Here is a 27,551-nt window from a genome sequence, read left to right as displayed (position 1 = left end):
ACCAATTTGATATATGGAACCATTTCCCAATGAGAACAATAGCCCTCAAAATAAAAAAAACCAAACCCACTGCCACTGAGTCAATTCCACCTCACAGTGACCCTATACCCACTGCCATCACCGACTCACAGCAACCCCTCCTTGGATCTCCGAGGCAGTATCACTACGGAAGTAGATTGCCCAACCTTCCTTCCGAGGAGTGGCTGGTAGGTTTAAATCACCAGCCTTCTGGGTAGCAGTCAAATGTCTTAGGCACTATGCTACCAGAGCTCCCAGTGACCCTACAGGAAAGAGTAGAACTGCCCACAGGATTTCCAAGGTTGGAAATCTTTACAGAAGGAGAATGCCTCATCTTTCTCCCATGGAGCGGCTGGTGGGTTTGAACCACTGACCTTTGGTTAGCAGCTGAATGTCTTAACAATGGCACCACCAGAGCTCTTCTCATAGGTTATCAAGATGCCTTAAAAAGTAAATGCTGCTCCCGAGTGTCCTTATTTTCCCCAACATATACAGGCTACTGAGGATGGAGCAGCCTTGCAGTAAAGACACAATTTTAACTCTGTCTAATCAGTGTTTTCCTAAATTGTTTGAACACACTTTTTTCCATTTAATACCTATTAACATTCTTCCCATAGCAAACTGTTACTATTTGGCATCACATATTTTAGGAAAGGTTGGTATTATATAAGGAACTTTGGTGATGTAGTGCCTAAGGCATTAGACTGTTAACCAGAAGGCTGGTGGTTCAAACCCACCAGTCACTCCTTAGAAAGAAGGTTTGGCAATCTTCTTCTATAGTGATACCACCTTAGAAACCCAAGGAGCGGTCGCTATGAGTCGGATCCGACTTGATGGCAGTGTGTTTGGTTTCGGTTTGGTATTACATATGAAATACTGGGACCATTTAAATTTATTTTTATGATACTTGGGAGTGATTCATTGAATCCTACTTTGCTGTAGACCCCTACTTCAGATGTGGGGCTAAGTGCTAAATGGCTAAGCAAAAAAATGCAACTATTAGTTTCTGTGTTTCAAATCTAGATGATATGAATGAGTCTCTCTTGTTGTACTGGCTGGTCTTAATGCAAGATGACTACTATGGAAGTCATACATGTTAATTAGACCCTCAGGGAAATCACTCTCTTATTTTAGCTGCCACTTTGGTCAAACTTAGTGACAAGTTTTGTTATAAATGCTTCCCCAGCCACGGAGCAAAATGTTCTTTTTTTCCCTCCAGATATACTAGGTAAGTTTTCTTTTAAAAGGTGTACTGTATAATTTCTAACCTCTGATAGTTGTAGCACAGGCATATATGAAAATGGGTACTGTGAAGTATAATCAATTCAGGAAAGGAGGCAACATGATCTAACATAACAATTCACAAATCATTCTAGGTAGACCAAAAGACTCCTTGGCCTGCTCTCCCACACCCTCCTCTTGTTACAGTTTCCAATGGAAAAAGAAGTTAGTTATAAAATACTGTATGGAACAAAAATTGATGGGAGGACAGAGAGTTTGATATATTTGTCTAAACAACAAAGGTGTAGATGATTCCTTCTGTAAATACAACACAATCATTATTTTAGAAGTGCAGTTATTAGAATTTTAGGCCCAAAACCAATTGATACAAATATATAACACAACACAAAAAAAGATTAACCAGAGAATTCTCAAAACACTACACTGGTTATGCTAACGCTATTGTAACAGTAATTTATAAGAAAGAACGGTGAGCATCAAAAACCATGGTCAACTCAGAGACCAAACCTGTGGCCATCGAGTTGATTCTAACTCAGAGGGATCCCACGGGATAGAGCAGAACTGCCCTGTAGGGTTTCCAAGGCTGTACTCTCTATTGGGGCACCCTGCGACATCTTTCTCTCACAGAGCAGCTAGGTTCCGACCTCTGACCTTTCCGTTAGTTGAGTGCTTAACCATTGCGCCACCAGGGCTCCTTTTAACTCGGGGACAAACACTAACTAAAACGTTGCCGGAATTATAACTCACTGTGTGCCAGCTTGGCAGGTGGGAGCCAACCAACACAGCATGTAGATTCTTAGGCAGGCAGATTTTTTCCTAGAATGCTGCTCAAGAAACTCTTCTAAGGACGCGGTTGTCAGCTGTGGTCGAGTCGGACCCCGCCTCAGTGGGACCCCACATGTAACTCAATGAAGCACGGCCCGGTCCTTAAGTGTCTCAATGACCAGCTGGGGCTCAGACCACTGTGAGCCACAGGGTTTTAACTGGCTGATCCTTGGAAACAGATCCACAGGCCCCTTCCTAGAATGTCTTAGTCTGGGAGTTCCGCTGGGACCTGTTCGGCATCGCAGCCCCAATCTCCGCAGACAATCAGGAGGGGCTGTGCCTGAGGGGGACCGGCTGGCTGGGCACTGGACTCGGATCTCCCACATGGAAGGAAAAATTCCACCACTCAACCGCCACTGCCTCAGTCAGGCGATAACTACAGTGTCATAGTCCCAACACTTAGTAACTCTTCATAATTCACACGCTTCTGGTGGGCAGCCCTTATTTATATTAAAATAGAAAATCTGGATTTACACATCATCTGCCCCAAAGAAAGGCAGTTTTAAGTCAGTCTGTAGCCCTTGTGAGACAGGCCTCTCTCCCTGGCCACCATCAGGAAATGAACTGCATTTTTATTTTTTAAAAGACTGATCTTGGACAGCACTTGAGATTATTAATCGCATGATCAGCCTTTCGATCTCATTTCTATTGCTGAACTGATGTTTGGTCTGGAACATGTCAGCATCACTACATTTTGCAATAAAATAGGGATGATAATAGTTGTTCCTTAATAATGAATAATGTTGGAATAACAGGAGAACTGATCAAATGACAGCAGTAAGATTTATCTGTGGGGAGAAAAGTAGTAAACTCACTCGACTGTTCTTTGGCTACACATGGAGAATGAATGCCTCCCAATGTCTAGACAATCATCCTCGGACAGGCAGATGATTACCGTGTGATGCAGTCCTCTGCCTGCTTCTCATTCTTCATCTTGTGATGCAGCACAGCGGCCACTGCGAGAGGGCCTGCATCCCCGCACAAGAAGGTGATGGAACGCTTGCTCAGACAGTTCAGACTCTGCTTTACATAGCCGTGTGCCATCTGCAGGTAGGCAGGGTCCCCAAACACATCGTAGAGGTGTAAGTAAAGCACAGCAATACCTGAAAAACAAAAGAAAACGAGGTCTCTCTTATCACTGTATGGGGAGCAATGGGGGTAGGAAGGGAAAAGACAGGAAAGAGCAGATGGCTGTGTTATCCTGATGTGTCACCTACCTGGCAGGGTTGATTTTTGATAACGATAGCAAATATATAACTTATCTGGAAGTTCAGGTAACTTGAGTTCAAGAGCCAGCTCTGTACTAAGCAGCTCTCAGGACCAGGAATAGGTAAATCACTTCCGTGTCCTCAGTTTCCTCCATCGTTACAACTCTTAATAATAAGAACTTTAATGATGCAGCTCAAATATGCCTTTGGAATGGATTATAGCTCAACAGAAAGACAAAAAAAATCCTCACAACTGGACCCATAAGCAACATCATGACCAATGGAGAAAAAACAGAAGTTGTTTACTTGGGTCCACAATCAACACCCACAGAAGGAGCAGTCAGGAGAGCTAATGACATACTGCACTGGGCAAGTCTGCTGCAAAAGACCTCTTCAAAGTGTTAAAGAGCAAAGATATCACTTTGAAAACCCACGCCAAGGTATGCCTGACCCAAGCCAGCATTTCCAATCGCCTCATATGCATGTGAAGGTTGGACAATGAATAAGGAGACCAAAGAAGAAGAACTGAAGCCACTGAATTGCAGTATTGGTAAAGAATACTGAAAATGGTAAAGAATACTGAAAATACCATGGACTGCCAGAACAAACAAATCCGTCTTTAAAGAGGTGCAAGAATGTTCCTTGGAAGTGAGAGTGACCAGACTTTGTCTCATGCACTTTAGTCATGTTGTCAGAAAGGACCAGTCCCTGGAGAGGGATATCATGCTTGATAGAGGGTCACCAAAAAAAGGGAAGACCCTTGAAGAGACAGACTGACACAGTGGCTGCAATGATGGGCTCGACCATAGCAATGATTGTGAGGATGGGACAGGACCAGGCAGTGTTTTGTTATGTTGTACACAGGGTCACTATGAATCAGAACTGACCCAAAGGCACTTAACAAAAAGGAGACAGTTTAATATTTATCCTTGTTGCTTACTGGCTATTTTGTTAATGTCTTCTCCTTAATGGTTAAATAAGTCATCAAACTATGGTTCCAAATAAATGTTGTTCTTGTTATGTGCCATCGAGTTGGACCCGACTCACAGTGACCCCTCCTTTGGTTTCTGAGGCAGTATCACTACGGAAGTAGATTGCCCCATCTTCCTTCCAAGGAGTGGCTGGTGGGTTTGAACCGTCAGCATTCTGGTTAGAAGTCAAGTGCCTTATACCAAATACTCACTTACTTAGTTAATGAGTAACAAATTAATTTTTTTTTTTAAATGTTTTGTTCTTTTGAGTTAAATTTACACTGTTCTTGTTGTTGTGTGCTGTTGAGTTGGACCCGACTCATAGCAACCCTTCCTTGGGTTTCTGAGGCAGCTTCACTACGGAAGTAGATTGCCCAACCTTCCTGCCGAGGAGTGGCTGGTGGGTTTGAACTGCCAGCCTTTTGGTTAGCAGTCAAGTGTCTTAGGCACTATACTACCAGAGCTCCTAAACATGCTGTTGTTGACTAGGGGATGAAAAACTCAGTTTCTTTTTATATAAAAGATTATTTCCTGTGTGAAAAGGTAGCTAGAGTATAGGAAGCCCCTAGTTACAAATGAACTACTTGTAGGGATGACTCCAACTCGCCTTTTAATGTTATATAAATTTGCTGTCACTTTGAAAAAGTGGAACCAATCCCTACTCACAACAAATTCTTCATCACAATCACCTTCACTTGTTGCTTGTGCAGCTTTGAAATCATAGACAAGGCTTCGAGCCATTTCTTGCACTACAGTAAGGAAGCCTAAGTAAGAACCATATGTACCTATTTTGACTCACCTACAAATTCCACTTAAAGACAGGAATGGATCTCGTTCGTAACCTGGGGACTGCCTGAATCAAATCCACACTCTGGTATCATTCCAGGCAGGAAGTATGAGAAAACTATTAAAGTTATTTTATATAAGAAAATATATTCAACTCCTCAATTTATTGTTTTCTCTGCTGAGGATCCAGCAACCTGGGGAGTGACAGTATAAAAGCCGCCAATGATTTCTGTTTGGGCCTCCCTCTGTTGGCCCCACATGCTACTCCTGAAGCCTGGGTAACTGAGGCACTGTTTGTCCTTATTCCAAATGTCTGTCACAGTAGCTAGAGCCTTCTTTCCGAAGCTGCCTGGTCTCAGAGCAGACTCAGAAACGTGGAATAGAGAACCTGCCTGCCTGCAGCATTTCTAGAAACTCATTTTTCCCCTTAAAGTACATTTTCCATCTCATTTACCATTTTTAGAAGACACAGAGCCTATGTTTAAATCTAAATTAATAGAGCCAATCTCTTCACGGATTTCAATGCAGTAAAAACGCAGCTTGCAAAATTACTTTTCACTGTACTGAGGACAATTTTAAATTTAGATAGTTTTCTCATTTTGCATGGGTAATCTCCACAGCTTTGTGCTACAGACAATTCAATTTCACATGTATATTAAAACCAAATTCTCATTTCCTGCTGCAGTTAATAACCTTGTCTGCTCTTTCAAAGTGTCTCGCTGTTAGTAATTCCACAAACTGATGATCAGATGTAACAATGCTTAAGGTTTGTAGATCTAAGTGTACACAACTGCAGTATATGAGTAAGAAAAACAAAAACAAAAACCTCTCCTTTTCACAAATGATGAGAGTCAAGGGCTTCTTCCAGAATTAGGTCCTTAATCGGCTTCATCTCCATCCATGCCACAAATCAGCAGGTGATCCATTTTAAATTGTTAGCCTTCATTTTGCCCTCTTATTCCCATTGCTGTCTGAACTCCCTAATTAAGTTATGGAAGCACCATAGCCCAACAATGACATGACTGAGAGCTGAGAAAATAAGAAGTGATTAAATACAAGTCCAATGATTGCTTTCCTTTTCAGACCTTTTGTCTCTCATTACCAACCATTCCTCTTGGCCTAAATATTTAACAAACAAAACCCAAGAAGGTTTGGAACTGTAAAGCTTGATGCATTTCTCATGAAAAACAGGTAACCATTTCTCAAGTCTCACAATTTGGGTGCACAATCTTGGTGGGTTTTTTTTTTTTTTTTCCCTCCTTTCTTTTTGATCAGCAGAAAAGTATCCTTCTAGTTTCCTCCCACCAGGCTGTTGGGAGATTCTGCAGCCTCAGGTCCATCTCCCTTTACTCTTGTTCTGGGTCTCGGTGTGCGTGTATTTTAAATAAGCAGTTCATGGTGCCTCTCCTCCCTGTCACAACATCCAGAGATGAAAAGGGACTTAAGTGAGGACGGAAGCCACCAACGAGGACACACTTCCTGGACAGGCTGATTATAAATCAACCCAGGTCAGGAAAGTAAGACAAAACACCTAAGCAAAGATATTTAATGCCTCATCTCTATATAAATATACAGAGAACTTACTTTGTTGTTGCTGTTGAGAATACACACAGCAGAACAGACACCAATTCGACTGCTCCTGCACGTACAATTCTTCCAGTTCTGTCTCCATTCTCACCCTCCTTTTCTGACTTATGTCTCCCCACTAACAAATTCCATGCCCCTAAGGTTCCTATTTAATCTTTCAAGTTGCTACTGTCACTGTGATCCCATATAGACAGTTCTTAAAAGAGTATAATGCTCAAGGCAGACATTTTTTACAAATGAAGCTAGATTATTGTTTGGTTTTAAGAAGACTTCAGGGGATAATTTTGGTTTAAGGTTTAAACATTACGTCAGTGCAATACTTTCAGGGGATCATGGCTCCAGCGAGTCTGGAGTCCATGCCTTATCACTATTTTATACCCATGGGCCCTAATTTAGTAACAGAAAAAATGGGGGAACTGCAAGTAGCCAAATGTCGTGAACCTGATCCTCCAACACTTGACAATATTCATGCATATACCACCACCTCTGCATAAACCATGAAGAGCTTAGACACAGAGACAGCTGGAAAAGTGTGAACACAGAAACAAGCACCAAGACTGTGCAGAGAAAACTCACCCATGGTCCTTACATATCCTCAAAGGCCTGTCCTCAGCCAATGCTTCAAACAGCACTTTTCAAATTTAACTATTATCGAAATAAGTATGTTCTTCACTGGAAAAGTCAAATCGTACTGCTAGTCTTCATATGCAAAACATTTGTCCCCTGCCCTACTTGACTTCTACTTCTGAGAGATAACTACTCTCAACCATTTTAGCCATTTTTTCTAGTATTTGCCTTCATATTTCTAACAATATGCTTATGTACTTTATCTACTTCAGACATCCTGATGCACATCCTACTCCAGGAAATGAGGATTTAGCTCTTTTGACAGGGACTGCTAAGTAGTCCCCCAAATCTTCTTCCTCAACAACACCACCCCAGGATTTTAGCTGGTCACATGGTTGCTGCTGAGTCTACATAAGTTATGACCAATGGAGCAAAGTGGGGATGGGGGAGGTAACTTCCAGAAAACATCCTTGAAGGGAGGGAACTTGCTATTTCTTTCCTTTTCTACTTTTTTTTTTTTCCCTGTGCTGGAAGACAGATGTGATGGCATAGCTGGAGCAGCCATTTTAGACCATGAGGTAGAAATTCTGTGACGAGGACAGTAAATCAAAAACAAAGAGGACTGTGGAGCTGGCATGCTAGCCCCTGGACCGCCTACTTACCTGGGAGAGAAATACACCTCTATGATGTTAAAGCCACTGTTATTTTAGTGCAGTGCAGGCAGATGTATGAGTCTAGAGTTCAGGGCAGGCAAGTCTGGACACATGTTCTCCAAATGTGTGCGGAATGTGTTCACTAAGTTCTTTATGATCTCCCAGGGTACTTGAGGAGCAGCTGGATCAGAAGACTTATCAAGCTGGGCAAGGAGGAGTTGCTTGTAATTGTAAATTGTAAATTATATAATTTGTATAATTGTAAAACCAAACAAACAAGAAATAAAAGGACACTACTCAACACCAACTTTGTGGTCTGAGAGGTCAGAAGAAACCCAGACGTATATTACCTTGATCTAGTTTGGTTGTTCTATACCTTCAGTATCTAACAGGATGGTTTCTAAACACATGCATCTACTTAAACATAAACGTGTCTTTTAAATTTAATTAACAAAATGTGAAATTCAGTTTCTCAACCACACTAGCCGCATTTCAAGTGTCCAGTAACCACCTGTGGCTTGTGGCTGCTATCCTGGACAGCACAGGAACCATTTCCATCACTGGGGAAGGTGCTACGGACAGCACGGCTCTGGAACACCAGGGAGAGCTCTGTATCCGACAGCAGGAAGTCTGGCGCTGCCTCACAGTTCAGCCTACGAGTCTCTTGGTTTTTGAAATGTTGAAAATTAATTTACTTGACCTGTAGGGCAGTTCTACTCCCTAGGGTCACTATGAGTTGGAATTGACTCAACATCAGGGGACTGAGTTTGGGAAACCTATCACCTGGCTGGTACATTCTGATACGGACATTAAATGAGGCTTATGCCTGCCATCACACTATTATATTTAATATGATTAATATATTTAATTATATTATACTAGGTTGGGCAATCCTACTTCCGTAGTGATACTGCCTCGGAAACCCAAGGAGGGGTCGCTATGAGTCAGGCCGACTTGACGGCAAATAACAACAACAACAACAACAACAACAACTATGGCATAGTGCCTGACGCATTTGACTGCTAACCAGAAGGCTGGCGGTTCAAACCCACCAGCCACTCGTTGGAAGGAAAGTTGGGGAATCTATTTTCACAGTGATACCACCTGGGAAACCCAAGAAGCGGTCGCTATTAGTCGGATCCGACTCGACGGCAGTGTGTTTGTTTGTTTTTTTTTATTTTTGTGGATATATACATAATTTTAATGACATGTTATTATATGTTGTTCTGGTAGCATAGTGGCTAAAACACTTGCCTGCTAACCAGACGGCTGGCGGTTCAAACCCACCAGCCACTCCTCGGAAGGAAGGTTGGGCAATCCTACTTCCGTAGTGATACTGCCTCGGAAACCCAAGGAGGGGTCGCTATGAGTCGGGGCCGACTCGACGGCACATAACAACAACAACAACATTATATGTTGTTATGATTTATTATGTCCAATAAATATCATCCTCATAAAAAAAATTAATTTACTTGAAAGAAAAAAGATATTTAAGAATCGAATTAAACTTTGCAACAGGAATTAGTCCCAGGCTTTGAGGACGGAAGCTCTGAACTAGATTTTTCTATCCCATTTCCTCTGTAACTACCAGTCTGGGAAGGGAGGCTAAACTGTTCTGGGACACTTCTAAATCTGCAGTCTCCTTACTTAGCTGCTTGTCCCCAGTAGTACTGTAAATACAGCCAGCTGTTGAGAAGTAATTAATACTAAGCCTTTGAATTTCTGAGGGATCATTAGTCCCATTCATCTTGACCAATCAAGACCTTGAAGCATCTCAAATGTATATGGAGATGATAAAAATCTCCACAGATAGTATGAGCAGCTCAAACACTTCTCTGTCATTCTGTATTCTAGAGACCACCGTTTAATGTTACTCATTTATTTTATAACCAGCCCGCACTGATGTAAAACCCTTGCCGTGGGACTTCAGCTCTGCAAGGTAGTTCCTGATGAGGTTGTATTAAGTCGGGGCTTTTAAAGACTCCCTTCACGCACTCTTGTGGGATAAATTATGTTCAGATTATAGACACTGCAGGAGTCACCGGAGGAGCTCTGAGAGCAGTCTCCAGAGCTATCAATGCTACAGAGACAGGAATTCTCTAAAGGAGGGGAATCAAATAAATTGCTCCCTAGTTGAAACTTTAAAAGTTCACAATTACTATGTTTTTTCCCTTCAGATTCATGAAAATATAATGAGTGAAAGCTTTCCTTGACTAATCCCAGGCAGGAGAGCCTCGTGTCTTCCCGTATCAGGCTGGTAGCTTCTAATACTGTATAGTGTTCTTTGTAGCTCTTTCCCAATTTTGGGTGTAACTGTTTGAGCATGTGTGTGTTCTGTATTGTTAACCACAGTTTTCCTTAGCCAGGATCCCAGTTCTCATTCGCTAGAGTCACTGTGCATGGCACTCCCCACAAAGCCTTTAGGGGAACACTGGGAAGTGAAGAGTATGTCTGCTCAGTCATCAGATTAAAACTGGGCCTCCTGAACTGCTGGTATTCCAAAGACTCCAGTACTTTTTATTTTTCACTGGATTCTGTTGTTGAAAATATACACATCAAAACATATACCAACTCAACCTTTTCTGCTGCCACAATTCAGTGCCATAGATTGCCTTCTTCACTTGTGCATCCATTCTCACCCTCTTTTTCTATGTTGTCCCTCCCCTAGTAACACAGACTCACTGTCCCCTAAGGTTCCTATCTAATCTTTCAAGTTGCTGCTGCCACTTTGACCCCATATAGATAGTTCTTGAAAGAGTGTAATGCTCAAGGCAGAGTTTTAGTAGTTAAGCTAAACTAGGTTTTAAGAGGACTTCAGGGGATACTTTCGGTTTAAGGTTTAAAGATTATCTCAGGGCAACAGCTTCAGAGGTTCATTTAGCCCCTTTGGTTCCAGAAAGTCTAGATACTCCATTACTTTTACTATATGTTATCTGGGGAGGAAGTTACTTGTGACTCTGCACCTCTGAATTAATAATATTGCCCCGAACAAAAGGAGTGGGAAAGAAAATAGAGAAGAACTCTGAAGAGGTGACTTCCTTTCTCCTTTATCTGTTTCCAGAGCTCAGAGTCCAACGGAAAAAGAGATTCAAAAAAAGGAGACGTTGTATTTCCCCCCTCCTTCCCTTAGTGCTGTGCAGCCCACTGCTTCATAAACAACAAACAGGAAACACTCCTAGTCTGTCCAGACTGCATAATAGGTGGTGATCCTTCAGCAGAGTGGTGGTTAAGAGAATGGGCTCAGGGATCACAGTAAGATTGAAGCCTGACCTGTCACTTACTAGCTGTGTGATCTTAACCAAGTCACTAACTCTCTGTGTCCCAGCACTGTTCTCTGTAAATTGGAAAAAAATATTAGCTACTTCTTAGAATTATGATGAGGATTAGTGTTAATCATGCTAATCACAACTAGTAACTGCTCAATTAATGTCCAACCCCGCTAGACTGTGAATCTCACTGAATATGAGAGTCATTTTGTCCCCTCTCTGATCCCTGACCTGAAGGGATACAGCACAGAGGGAAACATACTTACCCTCTGTGTCCCTGCCTTCTCTCCTCTGACTGATGGCTCCTCCCAGGCGACCCAGAGACTAAGCTGGTTGGTGAGGTTGGGGAAGTGGTCCCTACACATGTGCCATCCGGCCTCTCTGGCCTTCTGAGAATATGCCCTGTCCTATGTCTTTTCAAGGCTCCTGTCTTTTCTCATCAATCTTGTTCTGGTAAACCCGTATCTTGGGCTGTCTAGATGCTCCATTTGAGTATAGGGCAGTAGTTCAAATCAGGGGCCAGGAGGGAGAAAGCCTCCTATAGTCTCAGGTCTTATCTAGCTGGATCAACTATAAAATCAAAAGCCTGAGCCTTATCCAACTTCTGAATTCATTTCTCAGTTGGATCAGAGGTTGAAAGGGTGAGATGTGATCAACTGCCCTTTACATCCCAACACATCTGAAGCCGAGTTTAGTTTCCACCCTTCCTTCATCCCACCTAATTTTGTTTAAGTTACTGTTTTTTAGTTTGTGTAGGTGGTGGCTACATAGTAATAGCAGGGCCCTCCTCATTCATTTATTCAACAAATATTCATTATGCACCAACTGTGGATCTGGCATTGTGTAACATGTTGAAGTTACTGGAATGAAAAGGACAGACATGGCCTCAGCCTTCTTGGTGTTGTCTGCAAAAGCCGAATTGCTAATAAATGCCCTTGTGACTTCAGCTTCCTAACAGCTCTGCCTGGGAGGGAAAGGCGTTTCTTGTGAAGGTGAAGGACATTTGGTCAGGGCTCAAATTAGACACTGAAATGCTGGCTCTGATGAAGAGTGGCTTATAAAGAGTTAAAACTGAAAAGAGAAAACACTTGGCTGGAGTGATTCCTTTCATCTAAGTCTGGTGTCAGCAGTAACTGAGATCCACAAACTGAAGCTAAGCTCAAAGACCTTGCATTCTGCAGATCAGAAGAAGAGCGTCTTGAAATGCGATAATGACTTGCATTTAGAGCGAAAGTTCCTATTACTCGAGGGACTACAATGCATATCCTCTTATGTAAATGTTATCTAATACTTGAGAATAGGAACTACATGCCGATCTTGGCCTCATTAACTCTGAGTCTGTTCTAGAAGACTGGGTCACGTTTTCAGAACTAAAGCCTCTGGAGTCTTTGGTGTACATTTTTTCTTCTTTTTTTTTTTAAGTCTGAGCTGATCATTTCCCTTACGAATCAACATAGCTAGGAATGGGGAAAAAAATGAAATTAAATGAGGACTAGCACACCCTTTCATTTTCCTCTTAAAGAAACCAGTGAGATCAGCTATCCCTTGGGTTTACTTTTACTCTACATTATCTGCAAGGGAAGCAATCTTTTCCACTAAATGCTTCCTTCTAACAAAAGAGCATTTCATTTGGTCATTTAATCCTTTAATATAATAATCCTTCACCTTTGCTTTGTGCTTTCCACTTTATAAAGCACCTTACACTCTTCTCTGTCCTTCTCCCCACAGCCAAGATCAACCTGGAACAAAACTCAGATTAGCCCCCTGGCTTGGCATTATGCTTTCTGGTGAGTCCTCAGAGGTCACTGGAGGGCTTGTGCTACTACTCTGTGTGCAGGCATACATAACACCTCTTGAAGGGACATCTAAATAACCAAAATTCTTCCCTTGCTACCCAAGCTGTGAGCACACGCTGCTAAAAACAAACAAACAAACCTGTAAATCAAGTGGGAAAGGATTAAAGCTAAAAATGAACAACCTGATGCTTATTGCTGGCATATGTCATATATCAATATCACGGTGCATTACCCTTCAACATACTAAATTTTATAAAGGAGGATTCCGGTCAAAAGAACTGAGGCTGTTCAATTCAAATGCTGTGTTTTAACAGCTGCTGGAGCTACCAATTGATTTCGGACTATGGGTGATAATTCACTTGTGAAAGATCCTCAACAAGCCTTTTCAAATACAGGCAATTATGAGGAAAAGCTTCTGTCTGGGCCCAATTAATTTTCTATCCTGAAACTATTCTGAATACATTAATATAGGATTAGGAAGGGGAGAAAACATCTTCCATAGAACAACATAGGACTCTGGTGGCATAGTGCCTAAGGCATCTGACTGCTATCAGAAGGTTGGTGGTTCAAACCCAGCAGCCACTCTGGGGAAGGAAGAGTGGGCAATCTACTTCCGTGAAGATTCACCACCTTGGAAACCCAATGGGGATCACTATGAGTCAGAATTGACTTGATGGTTGTGGGTTTGGTTTTGGTTTTATAGAACAATACTGAAGATTTTCTTTTTCTATCTGCAAATGACCATGAATCTTTCCAGCACTTACTTTACAACCAATCTAAGCAACTGTTTTCTATAATCTTTAAATATTAGTTAATCCTGCCTGTCTTAACAAGCCACCTTCCCCTTTTTCTTTGCAAACTCCTTTCATGCTTTATCAGAGCTTAATCTTACTTTTACATAAAACACTTAAAGCTAATTAGTCATTAACCATTTCTACAGAGTTGTGTAAAGCATGAGTATCATGCCATCATTGCTCAAACTACCCCATACTACAGCTTGTGAGTAGACTTGTCATTACGATAAAATGTAGGAATTAACTCCAAAATGTGGAAGTTGAGAGCACCTCCCCACTCGACAATGTGATAAAGAGCAGAACTCTGGAGCCAGGTTGAATCCTAACTCTGTCATTTACTAGTCTGTTATACTGTGGTGGCTTCCATGTTACTATGCTGTTGGAACTATGCCACTTATATTTCAAATGCCAGCAGGGTTCCCATGTTGGGCAGGTTTCAGTGCAGCTTCCAGACTAAGACAGAGTAGAACGAATGACCTAATGGTCTACTTCTAAAAATTAGACGATGAAAACCCAATTCATCACAACAGAGTATTATCCAAAATAATGCTAGAATATCACCACTCCTCTGTCAGTTTGTCATACTGTAGTGCCTTGTGTGTTGCTGGGAGGCTGGAGGCTATGCCACCAGTATTTCAAATACCAGTGGGGTAACCTATGGTTTTAGCAGAGCTTCCAGACTAAGACTCAGAAAAAAGAAGGGGCCATCCATTACTCAAAGAACTGGCCAGTAAAAACCTTATGAATTAACAGTGAAATACTGTCTCATATATTACTGGAGAAACTATGAATAGCCCTGAAACACTGTCCGATACAGTGCTGGAAGATGCGCCTCTCTGGCAGGAAGGTACTCAAAATATGACTGGGGAACAGCTGCCTCCTCAAAGTAGAGCCAGTCTTAATGACGTGGATGGAGTAAAGCTTTTGGGACCGCTATTTGCTGATGTGGCATGACTTAAAATGGGAAAACAGCTACGAACATTCACTAATAATCAGAACATGGAATGTATGAAGTATGAATCTAGGACAATTAGAAGTTGTCAAAAATGAAATGGAAAGGATAAAGATCGGTATCCTAGGCATCAGTGAGTGGAGATGGACTGATTTTGGCCATTTTGATTCAGACAACCATATGATCTTCTACTCCAGGAATGACAAATTGAAGAGAAATGGCATGGCATTCATCGTCACAAAAAATGTTTCAAGATCTATCTTGAAATACAATGCTGTCAATGATAGGATAATATCCATAGGCCTAAGGAAGACCAGTTAATACTACTATTACTCAAATTTACACACCAACCACTGAGCCAAAGATGAGGAAATTGAAGATTTTTACCAACTTCTGCAGTCTGAAATTGACCACACATGCAATCAAGATATGTTGATTATTACTGGTGATTGGAATGAAAAGAGTTGGAAACAAAGAGGAATCACCAGTAGTTGGAAAATACGGCCTTGGTGATAGAAATGATGCTGGAGATGGCATGATAGAATTTTGCAAGACCAATGACTTATTCACTGCAAATACCTTTTTCAGCAAGATAAACAATGGCTATATATGAGGACTTTGCCAGATAGAATACATTTGGAATCAGATGGACTACATCTATGGAAAGAGGGGATAGAGAAGCTCAGCATCTTCAGCCAAAACAAGGCCAGGAGCTGCCTGTGGAAAAGACCATCAACTGCTCAATATGCAAGTTCAAGTTGAAGCTGAAGACAATTAAAACAAGTCCATGAGAGCAAAAATATGACCTTGATTATATCCCACCTGAATTTATAGATCATCTAAAGAACAGATTTGATGCATTGAACACCAATGACTGAAAACCAGAGGAATTGTGGGATGACATCAAGAACATCATCCATGACAAAAGCAAGAGGTCATTAAAAAGACAGGAAACGACAGAAAGACCAACATGCATGTTAGAAGAGACTCTGAAACTTGCTCTTGAATGAAGAGTTGCTAAAGCAAATGGAAGAAATGACAAGATAAAAGAGCTGAACAGAAGATTTCAAAGAGTAGCTCAAGAGGACAAAGCCAATTATTATAATGATATGTGCAAAGACTTGGAGTTAGAAAATCAAAAGAGAAGAACACAATTGGCATTTCTCAAGTTAAAAGAACTGAAGAAAAAATTGAACCTTGAGTTGCAATATTGAAAGATTCTATCCAAAATATTGAATGATGCAGGACACATCAAAAGAAGATGGAAGGAATACATAGAGTCACTGTACCAAAAAGAACTGGAGAATGTTCATCCATTTCAGGAGGTGGCACATGATCAAGAACCGATGGTATTGAAGGAAGAAGTCGAAGCTGCACTGAAGGAACTGGTGAAAGACAAGGCTCCAGGAACTGACAGAATATCCACCTGGATGTTTCAAAAAATGGATGCTGCGCTGGAGGCACTCACTCATCTATGCCAAGAGATTTGGAAGATAGCTACCTGGCCAACTGACTGGAAGAGATCCATATTTGTATCCATTCCAAAGAGAAGTAATCCTACAGAATGTGGAAATTATCGAACAATATCATTAATATCACATGCAAGTAAAACCTTGCTGAAGATAATTCAAAAATGGTTGCAGCAGTATACTGAGAGAGAACTCCCAGAAATGCAAGCTAGATTCAGAAGAGCATGTGGAATGAGGGATATCCTTGCTGATGTCAGATGGATGTTGGCCGAAAGCAAAGAATACCAGAAAGAGGTTTACTTGTGTGTTATTGGCTATGCAAAAGGATTTGATTGGGTGGCTCATAACAAATTATGGATAACATTGAGAAGAATGGGAATTCCAGAACACTTAATTCTGCTTATGAGGAACCTATACATAGACGAGGAAGCTGTCATTCAAACAGAACAAGGGGGTACTGCATAGTTTAAAATCAGGAAGTGCATCAGGGTTGCATCCTTTCACTGTACTTAATTCTATCTGTGTGCTGAGCAAATAGTCTGAGAAGCTGGACTAGATGAAGAAGTGTGGCATCAGGACTGGAGGAAGATTCATTAACAACCTGCGATATGTAGATGACAGAACCTTGCTTGTCAAAAGTGAAGATGACTTGAAGCACTTGATGAACATTAAAGACTACAGTCTTCCGTATGGATTACACCTCAACATAAAGAAAATGAAAATTGTTACAACTGGAGCAATAAGCAGCATCACAACAAATGGAGAAAAGATTGAAGCTGTCAAACATTTCATATTACTTGGTTCCACAATCAACACCAATGGAAGTAGCAGTCTTGAGATCAGAGGACATACTACACTGGGCAATTCTGCTGCAAAAGACCTCTTTAAAATGCTGAAGAGCAAAGATGTCTCTTTGAGAACTAAGGTGAGCCCAACCCAAGCCATGGTATTTTCAATCACCTCATATGCTTGTGAAAACTGGACAATGAATAAGGAAGACCAAAGAAGAGCTGATACTTTTGAGTTGTGTTATTGGCGAAGAATACTGAATGTACCACGGAGTTCCAGAAGAACTAATAAATCTGTCCTGGAAGAAATGCAGCTGGAATACTCCTAGGAAGTGAGAATGGTCAGACTTTGTCTCACCTACTTTGGTCATACTGTCAGAAGGGAGCATTCCCTGGAGAAGGACATCATGCTTGGTAAAGTGGAGGGTCAGTGACAATGGGGAAGGCCCTCAACGAGATGCACTGATGCAGTGGCTGCAACAAGGGGCTCAGGTGTAGCAAGGATTGTGAGGCTGGAGCAGGACCAGGCAGTGTTTCATTCCATTGTACGTAAGGTCGCTATGGATCGGAACCAACTCAACAGCACCTAACAACAATAATGCTGGAAGATGAGCCTCCAGGTAAGGCACTCAAAATGATGGACTCAAGCCATTGACTGTGAAGATGGCACAGAACTGGGCAACACTTTGTTCTGTTGTACACAGGGGGCGGGGACATGAGTCAGAGCTGACTTGACAGCAGGTAACAACAACCTCCTTATACAAGATACTCAGCCTTGCTCAGTTTAGTGTCCATATGTGTTGTGAGGATACAAATAGTACTTATGCCATAGGTTTAAATTGGGGGGGGCACCACAGATTAATTCATGTGAACCATTTAGAATGGTGCCTGGCACACAACACTAGTTATTAGTGCACATGCACAAGCGTTTATACTTCTGTCATTCATTCAGATGTTAATCGTAGAAATGTTTTGTCCACAGAAACTGTGTTTCCACCTTTACAGCAAAGATGAAGTGATCATGAAACTTTATACCTATAATCCTCAATTCTCTTGGGAATCTTACATTCAATATATTTCATGATTAAATTTCTGAATTGTTGTTTATGAACATTAATGTACAGTGATAATTTGGCAACTCTCAATTACTATCTGAAACATTGGTTTCGCACAAGATCTCATGCATAGAGAAAAAGGAGAGTGACTATAGGATTTATGGAAATAACTGCCTCATTTGCCAGGATGATACAGCTGTGGTCATTCAAAAATCCTTCCCTCCTTTCTTTCCTAGGGTCATGGCATTTTACCTCTTTGTTAAGAATAAAAACGTAAACCAGGGATACAGCTTGCACCATCAACTCACAGGCATAAATACGTCAGGTTTTGGGAAACGTTTAAATGCTATTAAAGCCCAAGTTAACTTCATTCTCATTGCTTTATCAGGGTTCTGTTCCTGTTTTAAAATAAAAGCCAAGATAACAGCCAGTGTGAAATAGTTTGTAAAGGGAGTCCAAAGTAGTTTTTAAAGCACTGATTTGCTTCTTTTAAATTTCTATTTAAAATGATCATATTACCAATAAAACATTCTGTATGTGGTGTTTTCCGAAGCACACACAGACTACTTAATTCTAGCAGAAATTCTAAGAACCCTATTCCCATTAGCCTCAGTTTTGGCTGAAAAGGCAAAGAATGGCAAACAGTGATGGGAGTCTAGTTTTTCCACTGCAAATATGTATGCAAAGTCAGACACACAGGGGTGCCACAACTCCCACCAGAATCTTTCATTTTCAAGATCAACTGAGCAACTGAGACAAAAACCAGGCATAGCACAAAGGAGGCATTACAAGGTTGGGCAACCTAGTCTAGTTTCCTTTAGAGTCATGAAGTGGAAAGACAGACAGCTGACTATTGGGTTGAATAGGACAGACACATGCTACAAGTAAATCAAAGACTTGATAATCCTGTGACAAGTTTGAGAGAAAGTGTGGAGCAGAAAGGGGAGGCAGAGAACTTTAAGGAAGCTCAGAAAATACTAACGTTTCACAGTATCAAGTTTAGTCAATTACAGTCCCCTTCTACTAGGGCAAGAAAAAGTACTTATGATTTTCACATTCCTGTCATACTTCCTTTCAATGGAAAAACTATTAATTATTGAAATGAAAAAGAGAGAGAGAGAGAGAGAGACTAAGTGTTCTGAATCACAATCAAACATGAGTCCCCATAGAAGCAAAGAGTAAATAAAACACTGCTTACCATATATCACAGTATTTTAGAGACATTGGTAAATTTATCCTCACAAAGTCTACCCTACATGGACAGAAGTTAAAGACCCTTTTGACAATGGAAAAATCAAGGTTCACTGTGCAAATGTAGGAAGAAAGAAAGGGACTGTTTTCCTGTCGCATAGGACTTTTAGCAGAGATTGGTGCACCTTATCCCAAAATGCACTCTCCCTTTTCCGTTAGTAACAAAACACCAGCTAACAGACTACATTCACCATCCTTCCTTGCTAACTGGTGTGAGCATGGGACTAAGTTCTGACCAGTAAAAAGTAGAAGTGAAATGCTAAATGCGATTTCTGAAAGTCCTTTTAAAGGGAGGGAAATGCATTCATTTCTTTCTTCCTTGGGTTTGAAATGCTGATGCAATTGCTGGACCTTCGGCAGCCCATCTGACAAACAGCTACAAGCTAGTAGTTGAGGGATGATGGAGCAGAAAGAAAGGAGCCTGGGTTCTTGTCGACAGGTGGAGGCCACCATGTCAGCTCTGGACTGTCTCCTGCTGACCTTGTTTCTATGACAGAAAAATAAACTATACCTACTCCTCACTTAAAGGAGCTCTGGTGGCGCAGGGCATTTTGACTGCTAACCAAAAGGTTGGCAGCTCAAACCCACCAGCCACTCTGCAGAAGGAAGATGGGGCAATCTACTTCCATAAAGCTCCTCACTTATCAACTACCTCATTATCCAACATTTTGCATTTATGACAATAGTAAAAAATCTACTATCTGACTATTTTGCAATTTAACAATGTACATATGGCAGTTACTAATAGTGAGGTGTAAGGGGAGACCTATACTGCCTGTGATGCTTAAGGTCATGCATCAACTTGGCTGGGCCATGATTCTCAGTGGTTTGGCAGTTATGTAATGATGTAATTGGGTAGTTATGTAATGATATAATCATCCTCCATTTTGTGATCTGATGTAGTCATTCTCCATTTTTTTTCATAATGCTGGTTTTTGCATAATGACTTGGTCTTTGGAAACTAACCATGTTGATAAGTGAGGAGCTTAAAGCACTCATTTATTTTTGGAGGCACAGTATCCAATATAACCTAATCCTATTACTAATCCTACCACTAACTGAACTGATTAACTATCAGTCCATACTTCTGCTAGGAAATGAAATTTAACAAAATAATATGGTAATTTGAAGTTCCAACTTTAAAATCAGTGTTGAAGAAGAAAATCAAGTTTAAAGTTTTCTTTGTACAGTGAATTAATGTTTCCCAAAGTAATGTAATTTTGAACAAATCAACAACAAGAGCAAACAGTAAGTTAATATTTATAAAAACATGGCCCTGAATTTGTTGCTGAACAAAGTTAAACAAATATAATCCCTGTCTCCTAAAAGAAGCATCAGTTTTTGGAAAGATAACATGGGACACATACCAGGTTCATATAAATCTGCACTGAATTAATTATAAACACTGCTTTTGCATACAATGCTAAGTATTTTGTGTTAAAATGTTTGTCAATGCATATTTTAGTAGTAAAGGTGCAGTTACAAATAGATGAGACAGAAGATAACGGGAGGAGACAGTAATAACATGAATTTCTGCAGTGGAATCAGCTTTAGTTTCCTGTGCAACAGTTTTCCACTATTCAGACTGAACACTGGCACAAGGAAGCATTTTTCTTATCAAAACACTAGAGGAGGCAGTCCATTTTATGTGGGAATAATGGCTTTTTAACAGTGTTCGATTAGGAGACATTAGGAAACTTGCCTCAAAAGCCATTAGCAAATTTATCTAGAAGATTTTTATGCTACATCATAAAGCAAGCAGCAACTGAAGACACCCTTAACTGCTTAGTATGCCAATTTGCCTCAGACAGTTGCTACATAAGCTGCTTTCAGGAGCCAACAATGAGTATCATAGATACTTAAGGATAAAAGGTTGAAGAATCCCAGTACTCAAAGGAGAAAATGCCAGAAACGCCATGCTGCCAAAAGAGCAAGACAATCTAAACTGCGTTGTCTTTTGGAGTGAAATTTCTTTGCTATTCCAAGGAAAGTTTAAGTTTTTGCTTCTCAAGTAGCTCTAGGATTGTAGCGGCCTAACAGCATTTCCTAATGCCATCGAAGTACCAGAGTTCAAACTTGAACCAAATCTCCATTTCTTCTCCCTCTAAGCAAGATACCTTATAATATATTGTAGCGCAAACTCAGCTGAATGGCTGATTTGAGGTTTCAGGGATTCTTCCCGTAATCAGTCCTGAAATCATGTCTAGCTGTCAGTCTCTGTCTCCTTTTTTTGCCAAGAATAACGAAACAGCAGAAACCTCACATATATTAGAAAGAGAGCCAAAAGTGTAGGCCTTATGTATCATTACATTTTGGCAACCAAGAGGAAAGCTGAAGACGATCCTGCACTTGAGCTGCTTTATTCAAATCTTCAGATTGTTAAATAAATAGTAATTTTCATTACTGAGATTAATCTACCAATAACACACCTGGAACACAGTAGATGCTCAATAAATGATAGCTATAACTTCTCTCTCGAAGCGAAAGTTTCATTTTATTCTCATCTTAACATTTCTTGTGCTAAATTTCTAAAATCCACAAAACACCATAAAATTAAACCACAATGAAACCTGTGAGAGCTGGAACTCGAAGGCCTTCTTTTCCCAGGCCTCACAGGTTTTCCACATTTGACAGGATGCAGTCTTACCACTTTTTTATCACTTGTTTTCATGAAGAATATTTTGAATTTTAGGTCTCTCACAGGTTTCCGCCTTACACAGGTTTTGGTTTTGCTTGGTTTCACCATATATATAAGAAGGATGACCAGGCATTATGTAGTCCATCCATTCTTCTTTTAAAACTACTGGCCTCCAACGTCCTTGAAGTTACTACTTTACTCTGATTTTAACCTTTTCATGACAGCATTATTTTCTGCTTTGAGTTTTCTGTTGATACCCTGTGTTTTCAGTAATGGAAGTTATACTGAAATCAAAGGAAAACATTTTTTTCTTGCAATAATATGGATTCTGATACATAGGACATATATGTCCTAAGTGGACTCTGGTGGTAGGATTGGTAGAGGGAAGCCCACTTCTTCAGATTCACACAAGTATTCAGGTCTCTGCCAGGTGGAAGAATGTATTATAATTGGAATAGCCAGTTCCCAAGAAACCTGAGAGGCTGAAAATGTTGGTGGGTGATATATGTCCCACTGGTCATGAAATAGTTAATTGCCTTTCTCATCCTCAAAAGGAAAGATAGAATCATTTGCCATTATTAACAGAGGATTGCCATGAGATTGGTATTATAAATTCCTCTCATATAAAGACTTCTCAAATAGAGTCCTACATAGATTGCTACCTGCATCAGGACCATTGAATGCTTATAAAAAACAGATTCCTGGGCCCCACTCAAGACCTCCTGAACTAGAATCTCTGATATCAGGCCTAGGAATCTGCCTATGCTTTTACGACAAACACCACTGCCTTACTTTCAAATACAACTATGGTAACCTACACACTTGTTCCTCCTTGTCTACTTTTCAAAGTAAATGGGAAACATGACGTCTCTAAACTGAACTTTCTTCAGGACTATCAAGTTGTCTTTCTGTCTCTACATGAAGCAAGCTAACGGCAGTTCTTTTGCTTTTCCTCTTGGTTCCTTTCTCTTACCTTTTGATGACAATGCACTAGTCTTCCCTGAAAACCAAACCAAACTCACTGCTGTCGAGTCGTTTCCGACTCATAGCCACCTACACTAGGTTTCCAAAGATGTAAATCTTTATGAAAGTAGATCACTCAGTCTTCCTTCCACAGAGCAGCTGGTGGGTTTGAACCACTGACCTGTGCCTTATCCACTATGCCACCAGAGCTCCATTTTCTCCTAAGTCTTCTGCAAATGTTCAAAATACATCTCATTACCAGCAATACAGAGAAAAAAAACCAACTAGCAATGACTGACCACAGAGAACAGTACCCTATGTTCCTGTGTTTACACCTTATTTTAAAAGTTAGGTGGTAATTTTTAAGATGTGATTCTTCTGGCCATGTTTTATTTCCTGTGGATCAATACTCTTTACCTCTGTTTCATGCACTGTAATTTGGGAATCTTCCTAACTCTTCCCCTGGAATTCCATCTACAAATTAACTATGTAATTACTGAACATCTTTTCTCCCCCAATATAGCAGCCATCCAAATTTGTGGCAGGCATGTCCTCAATTAAGGGCACTATTAACTATCTAAAAGATACCATGCTAGGTGGAGAACACAGACTCTTCTGGAAGCAGTTACTCACATGCAGATGCAAGAAGCATTCAAGGGTGGACAGCTGTGAAAAGGCAATGCTCTGACCCCATGTACACTCATGCCAGCCCTTCATACCTGACCAGCCAGTGTAACAAGTGCCATCCCGAGGGTCTGCTGACTTCAGGCCTCTCTCCATTTGCTGAAGAAGTTCCCGAATCTTATTGTTCAAACGCTGGGAGAACTCAGGGGTCAGCTGTGGATATTAAAAAGAAAACAAGTATCAAAAACTGTGGGGCCAGCCAACTTCCTGGACTACAGGCTATCAAAAAATGGTGGACATTCCATTTCTACTTAGGACCCATTTTTCTGCCTGGGAGAACGGGACTATTATTTATTCTTAAATCAAAAAAAACTTAAAAGGATTACTATGTTTTCTCCTTCAAAGCACAAAGACTGTTGTAGCTTTATGTTTTACTTAAGTAATTTTGCCATCTAATGGGGATCACCCATCAATTAAACCAGAATTTTTTATTAGAATTATACAATAATGAATTTTATTAAATTAAGCACAAATTGGAAGATGTGTGCTGTTACCAAGCCACTGGATTTGTTTGGATCCAAGCAGCAGTAAAGTTTACCTCCCAGAGTTAACAGTCTGATTGTTTTTGTTATTGAAAAAATGATAAAAAATATTTTTTTAATAATTAAAGAGGTAGTGTAAGAAAAGAAAATTTCATGGCTATCAGAAAGCCTCAAGCAGAGTAGAAAGAATGCCGGATCAAGAATCAAAAATCCATGCCTCGCATGGCACCTGGCAGAGAGTCAGGGTTAATAAATACTGCTCAGTGAATGAGCCTGGCTGTACCTCCACCCACTGTGAGCTAAGTGAGCTTGCTCAATTCACTATGTCTCAATTACCTTTATCACACCAGAACGATGATGATGACGACGAAGATAACTGCCCACCAATCTCAAAGAGTATTTGGAAGACCAAATGAGACCATGTGTCACAGGCATTTGGCATCTGGGGTCGGATGATGCCTACCAATTTATGATGGGTAATAATTTGGGTTTGAGACTCTGGGACTAGAAACATCCCTGTGATAGCCCAGTAGATGCTGGGCAAACTGAGTGGTCCACCTATTTATTACGTTAATCTTCCTAAAAGTGATTAAAGATATTTTTTAAGTTTCATATATCCTAACTTGGTAAGTCTTAAAAGGTCAGTTAAATGTGTTCCACAGTAATTTTAGGAATCTCTTGTGGTTCCCAGCCTCAGCTTTCACAAAGCAGTAAAATTTCAAACCAATGGAGGAGAATGTTATTGTACCACATAAGGGTTGGAAGAACAAACCTAACGACCATCAATTAGCATCATAACCTCACCTTTAAAAAAGGACATCTTAATAATGAAAGTAGGGAGAAAGCAGTTTCAGAATTAAAAATAATGATGATAATACAAGATAAAAGATTAAATTTCACTTATGAGGAATGTTTCTGATATGGCAGATCACAATCCACTCATTTATTCTGAGGTACTACTACGATCTCTTACAGTTCACAATTTGAAGAAACTACATTGTCTGAGGGACACATTTCTGTTATTTCACAACTTCTGCCAAGAGGTCAAGACTTCAAGTCTTGAAAATATATCTAGTAAGATAAAATATAAGGAGCTCTGGTAGTGTAGTGCCTAAGGCACTTGACTACTAACCAGAAGGCTGGCAGTTCAAACCCATCAGCCACTCCTCGGAAGGAAGATTGGGCAATCTATATAGTGATATCACCTCAGAAACCCAAGGGGGGTCGCTATGAGTAGGGTCCAACTCAACAGCACATGAAAACAATAGCAAATGCTAGTTTCTATCTATTTTCTTGCATCTGTCAAAAGACCTTATGCTAGGCAGTAACTTATATTTTTATTGCTGGGCCAAGAAATACTGGTTAAAATTTATGAATGCCTTTTCACTACCGTAAGGAGCTCTGGTTGCGTAGCGGATAAGTCACTTGACTACTAACTGGAAGGCTGCCAGCGGTTCTAAACCCACCAGCCACTCCGTGGAAGGAAGACGGGACAACCTACTTCTAAAGATTTATAACCTCAGAGAGTTCCAGTAAGATGGCAGACTAGGCAGAAAGACTGCACAGACCCTCTTTAACAAAGGAAAGGGAAACCAATTAACACAGACACAGAAGATAATCCTGGACCCCTGAGCCTTGAAGGGAAGGATATAGAAGTGGACTAAGCACCAACAAGCAGAAGAATTTGCATGAAAGTACCAAAAAAGGAGACTGAGGGAGCTGCGGTCTGGCAGCGATCCTGAGTGATCCTGATGGCACAGACAGCGTGGAGAGGGCCAAGTGGTGGTAGGACCTAAGAATTAACCTAAAAATCAGCCCTGCTAGCCAGGGACTGCATGGAGGACTGCTCTGGTGGCTGGAGAATAAACAGAAAAGCTAAGAGAAAGGTGGGCTGAGCTGTGGACTTTTGCCTGTCCAGAAGGCGCTGCCATTTTGAATGTTTACAAGCGGCTTGACCATTTTAGATACTTAAAGAGGCAGCACTCTCACAGATTCTAGGGGCTTAAGAACAGGTTCTGCATGCCAGCAACCCCAAGGACAACTCTGGCCCTGCATGACTGAAAGGTACGACATTCCTCGTTACTCTTATACCCCACACCCGCTTGGTGAACAGAGGTGAAGCATCCCCCACTCCCACCCACCTTCGGGCCCGCAGGAATTCCATCCCAGTCTGTGTGCTCAGATGGAGCCTGGGTACCTTGCCCTATCCTCCAATTTTCTTTCTCTGTTTTTATTATTTTTTGCTTTCTTTTTTCTGGTGTTTAGTTTCTTTGTATTTGTCTGTTTTAAAACTATGATTATTATTAACACTTTTGTCCTTTTTACTTCTTTTCTTTTCCCTGTTCCTGGTTGAAAAGTTCTTTTTTTTAATTTAATTTTTTTTCCCCTTCTTTCTTGTGGTTAACCCTGTTCCTTGTTTTTCTTTTTGCATTTGTCCCATTTTTTGTCTTCATTATTCTCCTTTTCTACCTTTTCTCTCTTAGTGTCCTAACCGCAGATATTGCAGGTTTTCTTGGGTTTTTCTCCTTCTTTTTCCCTTTCTTCGGTTACTGGTTCCTGTGTGATTACATGGTGTGTTTCTTGTCCATGTGCTTTTAGTTTTTTGATCGTTATTCAACTGTAGTTTTTGTTTAACTGAATGGGAGACAGCAACAGTCCCCATAGACACAACTACACCCATACCTCCTGCAACTTCACTTACTGAGCGACAGCCACTACCTCCTTCTCCACCAATGGGCCAACGATAAAAAAACACCAAGAAGACCCTGAATCACCCTTGGATGCTCTTCACAAACAGTTAACAGAGATCTAAATACAACAACTCCACAATGTCTCAGAGACAACACACCATCACAATCCACACAAAGAAGCAGGATAAAGTGGTAGAAACAAGGGAGCAGGATACAGACCCAGAACGTATCCCTGAGGAAGAAGCAACATTGGAACTCTCTGATAAACAATTCAGAAGAATTATATTTAGGTATCTTCAAAGGATTGAGAGACAGATCAAAGAAAACACAGAAAAAACCCTGGAAGAATTTTGGAAGAAAATTACAAGAACAAAATGACAAAATAAATGAAAACTTAGAAATGATTCTAAACCTAAAGAGAGAAATCCAGATTAATACTAAACTGTAAGAAATAGACAACACATTGGAAGGGCAAAGGAGTAGAACTCATGCAATGGAAGACAGAATTAATGAGATTGAAGACATATATCTGAATACTTCTTTGGAAAGGGATCAATCAGAAAAAAAATAAAACAAAATGAAGAAAGCCTAAGGTTCACGTGGGATACCATCAAAAGGAATAACTTATGTGTCATTGGAATTCCAGAACAGAAAGAGAAAAATAAAACCACTGAGAAAATTGTCAAAGATTTGCTTGAGGAGAACTTCCCTGATATGATGAAAGATGAGAGTATATCCATTCAGGAAGTCCAACGAACCCCAAACAGGACAGACCCCAAAAGAAAATCACCAAGACACATCATCATCAAACTCATCAAAACCAAAGACAAAGAAAGAATCCTGAAAGTACCATGGAAAAAACAAAA

At 40.6% G+C, this 27,551-nt stretch overlaps 1 protein-coding gene across 1 annotated transcript in view; it reads right to left on the bottom strand.

Annotated features, from left to right (window-relative positions):
• LANCL1 (LanC like 1) overlaps positions 1–27,551 on the bottom strand; it is a 65,149-nt gene that overhangs the window by 29,590 nt on the left and 8,008 nt on the right. Inside the window, exons 2-3 of the mRNA XM_007934507.2 lie at positions 23,549–23,666; positions 2,981–3,188 (exon numbers count right to left, since the gene is read on the bottom strand). Of these exons, the coding sequence (XP_007932698.1) occupies positions 2,981–3,188; positions 23,549–23,666 (326 nt within the window). The remainder of the gene's footprint in view (positions 1–2,980; positions 3,189–23,548; positions 23,667–27,551) is intronic.

Source organism: Orycteropus afer, unplaced genomic scaffold (assembly GCF_000298275.1).
Source record: "Orycteropus afer afer isolate SDZICR_OR568_19922 unplaced genomic scaffold, OryAfe1.0 scaffold00002, whole genome shotgun sequence".
In the NCBI taxonomy this organism is placed as follows: Eukaryota; Metazoa; Chordata; class Mammalia; order Tubulidentata; family Orycteropodidae; genus Orycteropus; species Orycteropus afer.
Note: the sequence above shows the minus strand (reverse complement) of the source record. Positions and strands in the feature narration are given on the sequence as shown.